This window comes from Stegastes partitus, unplaced genomic scaffold, assembly GCF_000690725.1.
Source record: "Stegastes partitus isolate 25-593 unplaced genomic scaffold, Stegastes_partitus-1.0.2 Scaffold1449, whole genome shotgun sequence".
NCBI classification, from domain to species: domain Eukaryota; kingdom Metazoa; phylum Chordata; class Actinopteri; family Pomacentridae; genus Stegastes; species Stegastes partitus.
In genome coordinates, this window is record NW_007579180.1 from 100,154 (window position 1) to 109,212 (window position 9,059).

Below are 9,059 nucleotides of genomic sequence, written 5' to 3' on the forward strand. Positions count from 1 at the left end.
TTTTAAAAAAAAAAAAATTTTTTTATTTTTTAAAAAAAAAATTTTATTTTATAATGTTTTTTTTTTTTCTTATAATTAAATTTTTTTTTAAAACTTCGTTTTTTTTTTTTTACAGCAGTGTTCTAATGATAGAGATTTGACGGGCAGGAAAATGCAGAGGAACAGAGAGACTTGTTCCACTAGGCGAGGAACGAGAGGCTAAAGGAAATCCCAACATGCTCGCCTTCATAATCCCAAAGTCAGGATTTGTGGTTGTTTTGTTTTTTGCTGTTATTTAAGAGTCTGGCGCAGCTCAGTGAGTCGACCAGGTCACCGACACTTGCTGCGATTACAGAGCTGATTCCATGTAAAAACCAATGATGCTAAAAATACAACCAAACCGTGTGGTAATGGTGTTGTGAGGATTGCTGACAGTGTTTCTTAAACTTTTCTTTAATCTGACATACCCTATCAGAGAAGCTTCATGTGCCCCTTCAGCACCACCCCTCGTAATCCACATGTGTTTATTTGCACAGAATTGAAGCTTGATGTCATTTAACACTACATAAAATTGGACTGCAATAGAACCACAACTTGAGTTTGCAGAGGCTGGATGTTTCAGTCATTTATCCATAAACTATGGAGAATGGACCTTCCACAACTGGTGGACTCTGCCTCGCTTGCGCTTTATTTGTAATTTTTACAGTACATTTACTAAACACCAGCCTCACTGAATTTCACTTGTTCTCTTGAACTCAAATGCGTGGGTGGATGTTTTTTGTTTTTTTTTTCTTCTCCCAACCAAATAATAGTCATTTTTTCAAATTAGCCAAGCTGCCATGCCAATCTTCCCATGTACCCCCTGGTAACTGTAAAAGTGCTCTCATGGGCACAAGTACCCCTGGATGGAAATCACTGACTTAGGCAGCATTCGCACCAAACATTCAGCCCTGCATAAAACAACTCTGCTCCATCATTCATTTGAATGAGGCCATTCGGATGACGCAGTGGGATGCCGATGCAGAAGGCTCCAGCGTAAAAAAATAAATAAAAAAAACATAGTCGTCCAATAAAAAAAGTGGAAGTTGGCTCAAATTTGCCAGAATGAAATGCAGCAGTATTCCCCAAGATGCGCATTGGCAGCACATTCCTAGTAGATTACTTTGTAATGTGAATGTCATATTTCTTCTGTTTGCCTTCCAGTTGTTGCCACAAAAAATAAAACAGTGGACATGATAACATATCAGTTGTAAGACCCTGTTTTATAGTTGTAAATGCTGCTTTTGGGTGCCTGCTTTAACGACTGTGCCATCACTACAGCTCATGGCTGTATTTATGTGCAAGGAAAATTGATGTATGTAGTACTAATATTATTCGGGTTTCACTAAGGTGTCTTGTATCTTTTTGATGCACGGACCTTAAACACAATTAAAACATTCAAAAATATTAAAAATGAATCCTCAGATGTTTAGCGGAGGGCGCATTAAAAGTTTATAGCCAGCAGAAGAAAAAAAAAAGTTTAAAAGACCAAGCAGTTGCTGGTTCAGATTCCCTGTGCATTTGAGTAGCTGAGCAGCACTTTCCCCTTCAGTAACTACCGGCCCTGCCCTTGAGCAAGTCAAGTTGCTCAACTGGAACTGCCCAGTGATGTTTGGATGAAGCCTGTGGTTGCAGAGCAGCTCTCAGGCGTCTATGTGTGCAGGAGTGTGAAGCAGGGCGGTGCTGAAAATAAATATCAGTGTTCAGCAGAAACCCTATAGCTAGAAAAATAAAAGCTAGAAAAGCAGGCTCTTTAAGGAGGAATGTGTTGCCAAGATGTGGTGTTGGAGATGGCATGAGTTGTTCTGCAGATTGGCTGTGCACAGCTGCTCAACAAGTAACTGGAAACTGGAATATTGAACTCCGCAGTTACCAGAAGAGGCTGCAATTTTTGTCCCAAGTGAAAGCAAAAGCTGTTTGACGCAGCTGCTCTCTGTTGGTGGTGTGCACAACGTCTGATCTACATATTCAGTTGTGCATTGAAGACAATCTTGCTTTATACTGCGAGTAAACCTTATGCATTAGTATCTCTCCTGCCTGAGATTATTTACGGCGGCCCACACGCTGCAAAATATCCACCCAACCAGTCATGTAATGGTGTATTGACCACACTTTTCTTAGACTAAAATAATACATTTATTAGAGATTTCTGCTTGTGGTTCATATGTGTAGCAGAAATACCTCAAAATAGAATGTTGTTGTGTTTTAATCTTTTATGGTTCTAATATCTTTGGGTTTTGGAAGCTAACAGACAGTTTAAGAAACAACTAATTGGAGAAAATAATTACAGATTAACTGATAGTAAAAATAATTATTAGTTGCAGTCCTACTTTCTTTTTTTTTTAATGTGATAATATTTTTTTCCAAATTAAGTGGCACTCATATCTTTTAGAATTTTTGAGATTTCGAATGGATTGTTTTCATGGTATGTTGCATATAGCACAGCTGCTCTGTAAAAGCATGTCAAGCGGATTTCTAAAATGAGAAAACACTGATGATGAGCTCAGTGCCCTTCTCACCGCGTATTCTGACAGGAAGAAAACCTGCAGGATTTTAGGTTCTCAGTGGGGTGGTAGAGTGGGATTTTTACTAATGTTGCAGAGGTAGAAAAGATCTGAGACAAAAGAACCTCTAAGCTGTAGAGCTGAAGCTTTTGCTGTGAATGTGCTGCTGTTAAAGATGGTTTGTTGTGTCAAAGATGGATTTAAAACCCTCGCTGAAGGAAGCTCCTGTGAAATTACTTGTTAATTTTTACCAAATTAACCAACAGTAGCCTATTAACAAAACACACTGCCAGTACTTTCATGATCTGAAGTTAAAAGCGAAAAAAGGAGAAGGCATTTCAGGCCATGATTGCGTACTATAAAATACTTCCAAGTATTCAGGAATCTGTATCTTGCATGCCTTCACAGTGCATCCGTAATGTAATGGGAAATGGAAGCCTCACGCACTGTATCATCCATTCTTCTCCTTGAAGCCAGCTAACACAGAGGAGATAGAAACCAGACAAAGCCTGAGGGCTATAAAACACTGAAGACACTTTCTCCCTCCATGACTCCTCCTCCAGTTTTCATCATGCAGACTGTTCATTGTCTCTTTAGGCTTCTGCAGAAAGTTTGCACTGCAGAAGTTGTCCATCTTAATAATTCAGTTTAATACCAAACTAAGTCTGGGATTCTTATTATTCTGAGAAATCTCCGAAAATACTCTTTACTTTGGGGTCTCACTCATATGAGGAATATTCATACTCGCTGCGTTTATATGAAATGCCATATCCTGGATGAAGTGGACTGAGAGACCCAAATGTACCATATTGTCTGTTGTTTCAAGAAAATCTTTAATCTTGAGATGTGTTGGAGGGTTCGACAATACCTCTATGCACTGGAAGATTTATTTGACAGTCGCTAAAAGGAAAGATCCGGCTCAATCTAAGGATAAAGGATTTGGGTATTTCTTGGAGGCTGAATAGCTCTCCCGAAGCCAGCCCAGTGGTCAGCACGCAGTGAATCGATGCGTTTCAGGACAATCCAATAGTTTCTGTAAATCTATAATGCGTCCGTTGCTTTGAGAGTCTTGATTCATAAATCGAGCGCATTCAGACGGACGACTGCTGCTCAATAACAGATATTTATTCGCGAGTTCATTTAGAGATTTCACAATGACCACGGCTCTACCAGAAATATTGTCGATGTTACGTGTCGGGTTTTTGTTCAGCGTCACAAAAAGGCTTTTCAGTGTTTAATGAATGACTGCATGCTCTGTATTTTTGAGCATTTTACATGTATGTTTTTTTGAAGCCAGACCAAAGCAGTTGAAGTCAAGTCAATACGCCGCAGACTTAAAAATCTATTTTCTTAGAATATTCTCAAATATTTAGTCAATTTTATTCATTTGAAGATAAGATTCTGCCTCCTCCTGAGAGCCCAAAAAAACCCATTAATCTTGGTTAATGAATCTGAAGTAGAAGCCCGTAGTTAAGCACTTGATTTACTATTACGCTTTTCGTTTTATTTTGGACAGTATTCTCTGTAAACTTCCATTTTTATTATCTTCAATTTAATATTTTTGCTTGTGTTTGTTGATTGTCCAGTGTAATATCTACTATTTGGAATATTGCCTATCTGTACCGCAGTTACAGTTTAATAAATACATTAACATGGACTGAGTGGTACACAAAAAAAATACACTTAAATCATTCGTTTGTGTTGAGCTCAGCTTAGCATAAAGTTGTGAGGAAGCTAGCCGAGCCTGATTCTGTCCCTCAGCCCCTCTGACATTCACCAGCCATCTCACTGCATCTCATTTGTTTAATCTCACCTTAATTTGTAGATTTTAGGAATTTGCACAAAGGCCAAACTATTCCTGTGAGGTTTGGACAATATGGTTCTTGAAAGCTGCAATGATTAATGGATTAGTGGTCAATAATTAAATTAATTGTAAACTATTTTAAGAATCGACAAGGCTTTTATTTTGAAGAAAAGGAAGCTAAAATTTACAGACTCTAGCTACTTAAATTTGAATATTTTCTGATTTCTTTACCTCTATTTTAACAGACTCAATATCTTTGGGATGTGGATGAACCAAGACATTTGAGGACGTCGTCTTAGGCTTTTGGAAACACTGATTGAATTCTTCACCCTTTCTTAACATTTTTTTTTTTTGACCAACTGATGAATCGAACTAATAGACCAGTTAATCAACAATGGAAATATTTGTTAGTTGCAGCTCTAGTTCTAGTTAACTGAGACTAAGCTGATATCAGTAGTAGAGGCAGAAAAATCCAAGCAGAGCACAGACCTAAATCATAGCAGCACATCATTATATACAGGATATTGTAGCCTAAAAATTGCACAGTTAGTTGTGTTAGCAGACCTAATAGTCGTAGCAGCATTGTAGTCTGGGACGCTGCAATAGAGACTTTATTTTATTCAGCCGCCCTCCTCTGTCTTTCTATTGGCTGTGAGCACACTATCTTCTCTCCACATCAGTTCATGTTTGGTCTCCTTCTATATTTAGCAGCTCTGTTCTCTCTTGTGTCTCCCCGCAGCGATCGGCCGGACGTTGATCCCCCGTTATTTCAGCACGGTGTTCGAGGGAGGGGTCACCGAGCTCCACTACATCCTCAAACACTCCAAGGAGTCCTTCCACAACTCCTGCATCACCCTGGACTGTGATCAGTGCACCATGGTCACCCAGCACGGGAAGCCAATGTTTACAAAGGTAACACCTGACCCCTGAGCTTCTCCCACCATGAATAATTGATCACAGGATATGATAATGGTCGAGGCGAAGTGTTTAACTGGTTAAAGATCAAATCCATTTACACCCTTTGATTCTTCTTCTCTTTTTTTTTCTCCCCTTACCCGCTTTCATTTTCTCCCTGGGTTTTGATGTCATACCTGGTGCAAGACTGCATGACATTTCACTTAACTTTAAAGGCTAAATACACAGTTTAGAGTTAGTAAATTATTTATGCTTTATTATACAATCAGTTGTATTGTATTGTTAACCTTTCCAAAGGAAATCCAGGAGTTGTGTCCTCTTTTAAGAAGATGTGTTGATACTAAAATTTGGTCTTTCGGGGGCGTTAAAAACCAAAATACACAATTTCCTAAGATCCCATCCCACAATGAAGTGCAATTTTAGTCATATTAGCTATTTTGTTCATTTTTGCATTAAACATGTAGTTTCTCAGGCCAAGTATCTGCACCAAGCACAGTGGTTAGATTTTAGAACTCATGCAGAGAAATGTCACATATTTACCCTCTCCACTTATCAGCATTTTGGCCCTCTCCTAGACCTCAAAATCCACTGGCATTTCTCATTTTAAAGATGTCTACTGATTCTCAAGCCCGCAGGTACTCCAAAGGCAATGCTAGGGGGACATGAATAAGGTCTTTGAAGAGTTCGGTTTAGTTTGCAGTATAAGTGACGCACAGACAGAAGCGAGAAAAGCAGAGGAAACACAAATTGCGCAGGTGAAATAATCCAAACCTGACACCAAGGTCTTCTGAAAGCACTAAAGTTGAGCTCATCTGCTTTTGTCTTTGGAGAGAGAATCCCCCTGTGAGCTGGAGTGAATATCTGCTTCACCACAGTCTGATCCAGATGGCTCGCTGACTCTTAGTGTTCTTCTGCTGACTGTCTAAATGAATCTGAGGCCAGATACCTTGTCAGCGCAGAGCAGCCGAGCTAAAGGGATTCCATGTTCCCTGTACCATGAACCCTGAGCTGAAGCACCAGACCGGATTGTTCTGACATTAAACAGCTATACGCCCTCTTGTTTTCAGGACTTGACAGTATGCACTCACTCTTGGGTTTGTGTGTATGCGTGTGTGTGTGTGTAGCGTGCAGAGTCCAAAATTGACTTTTTGCCTGACCTGTCAAAAGGCTGAGACTAAAAGTAAATTAAAAAAAAACATCTCAGTAAAAAAATAAATAAAAAAATCAGTTTTAGCCAGAAAATATGTGTATGTTATTGAGATCTAAATCCTTTTTTTCTAAAACAAAAGTAAACAAAATGTGCCAACGGGCCGAGGTTATTTTTTCATGTTCAGTACAAATAAGCCTAATTTGCACATTTCTTGATATCGAGTGCAGTTTTGTCTTGATATTGAATATTGGTTCCTGAGTTGAATAGAGAAAATTCCTCCAAAAAAATTAATTATTTTGCTCAGCTGGCAGTCTTCCTCTGTCGTTTAAGATTTTTAAGGCAGAGTCAGGGATTGAACAATCTTACACAGATGTTTTAGGTACAAGTGATTTACAATAGAGCCCAAACAATACTAGATTTTAACGCAAATACAGACACCAATATTTAAACGTGTGAGGCCACTGTTTTCATTTTACTTCTCAGATCTTCTACCTTATAAATAACTGTATAAATTCAATGCTGTGAGCAAGTAAGCAAGTAATTGCTAGAATTCGTTTCAGTTATTTGAATATGTGTGTTGGTGTAATGACACCATGATGTAAATGGTTTAAAAGTAAAATGGAATTTGAATCTATAACATGTTATTCAGTTTTCAGCACACAGACACACACACACACATACACACACACACACAAACATAGTGGGGAGTTTGGGTTCATTTTATCTGTTACCTCAGTATAATTTAAATGCTTTCAAATCTGATAATGCAATATCAGGAGCTCCACCTGTTCCATTAACACCCAACCTACAGAAACATTTTTCAATAAGTGTCCCTTAATTGACTGTCATAGAATTGTGATTAAGATGTGTACTATAGCTCATCAGAGCTCTCTGATAGATAAAATCACCTACACTGGTGTATCTGCACTAAGTCAATATTGACAGATATATCATTTGGACTCTGCTTTGCTCTGCTACTAACAAAAAACACATCAAAATCCCAGTGAATCAGACGTTTCAGCTTCAGTATCAAGAAGATGTTTCCAACTGAAACAGAATATGTGGAGCAGGCATTAATACTAGAGTGTTTTAAATTCAGTCCTTAAGATTTGATTGGGCTGCTTCAGACCAGGCTTGTTTCCACCTACACCTTCCTCACCCACATCAAGAGAGAAACTATTAAGTTAGACCTCAACAAATTCTTTGGACTTCACTTTTTTGACGACTATACATACACCTCTAAATTCACAATATCGCTTTACCACTGTAGCTCTCCATAGATCATACAACTGTTAAGACAAAAAAAAAGCCTAATTTCATATATACTGTAGCTACACTTAATTTAAAGAAACAGATATGAATGAATAGTGGTTTGTCAAGTAATAAAAAGACCGTAGTTTTAAACAGTGATCTATGAAACCCAGTGAAATCATATAGTACTTGTTCATTTAATGTCTTGATGGCAGATGGAATTCTTTCTTGTCCAGTTTACACTTTAACATCCTGAACCTTCTGCTTGATTGCAACACCTCAAATTCTGCATTCACCACAAAACCGCCCAGTACAGTTTTATATGATAAACAGCTAATCGCTCCAAATCACCCAGGATTGGAGGAAATTATGTATGCACTCCTGATTTCATCAGACACATCTTATTGTTTTGTAAAAAAGAGGAAGAAGAGAGCTGTTAGCATAAAAAGTAACTCACACAATATCACAAGGACTTTTTAGAACGATTTTGTTTAACACTAATATCTGAAACCCTTTTATACGGTATGAAGCTGCCTCTATAAATAGAAGACTATATGTTTGCATTTTCTCATCGACATACACAGATACCTGTTGTGACACATGACCTTCATACAATCAAAGAAACCTGCTCTAATATGTCACATAATATTATGAATTCTTAGGAAATGTGGTAATTTACACATGAAAAAGTTTGTGTGTATTGTAGTGCAGGACCTTTGTTTATAGCAGTCAAATCTTACTTTGTCCCCTCGGATGCGGCAGGTGTTTACCGCGGCTGAGTCTACGTTTACGTTTTTACTTGCATGACTGCCTACATGCGGGTTTGCATCGAGGGGCTACATGAGGTCACGTCAGTGTTTCTGTATATTTGAAGGGAAGGTTGATTTTGTATTCATGTAGTGGTTGGGTGGGGGTTGGGCTTGTGTATGTGTGTAAAGGCGTAGGTTGAGGGGGGCTCTTTGTATTATCATATTAGTAAATGAGTATGAAACATTCCCAATAACACACACAGGAAATGTCTTTTTATGTTGTTGTTCTTTGGTTTTTGTAAACAAGGCCTCTCGAAAGGGATAAAACCAACCCGAAGAAAAAAAGAAAAGAAAAAAAAACATAATATATTACAAGTGTCCGATATTAACCGTACATAACAGGAACAGAGCGGCCCAGGCCCGGTCAACAAAAAGCTAAATTTGATGCTTGCAGCGCTGCTCTCTTTTCATCTTCACCTAAATTGGATGAGAAGAATTAATTCATTAGAAAAAAAAAAAAAATTCCAATAACTGAGCGTGTTCTCCCTGAGCTCCCAGCAGCAGCAGCGAGCCTGCAGCTCTGGAGGCCCCGAATCTCAATCAGCTCTGCCTCGCCTCGCTTTCTTCAACCACCACCACCACCCTCCTCCTCCTCCTCCACCTCATCC

The 9,059-nt window shown here is 38.6% G+C and overlaps 1 protein-coding gene across 4 annotated transcripts in view; it reads left to right on the top strand.

Annotated features, from left to right (window-relative positions):
- ldb2a (LIM domain binding 2a) overlaps positions 1 to 9,059 on the top strand; it is a 98,217-nt gene that overhangs the window by 59,848 nt on the left and 29,310 nt on the right. For all 4 annotated transcript variants that reach the window (XM_008299678.1, XM_008299679.1, XM_008299680.1 and 1 more), the window contains exon 3: positions 5,066 to 5,238. In XM_008299678.1, the coding sequence (XP_008297900.1) occupies positions 5,066 to 5,238 (173 nt within the window). The remainder of the gene's footprint in view (positions 1 to 5,065; positions 5,239 to 9,059) is intronic.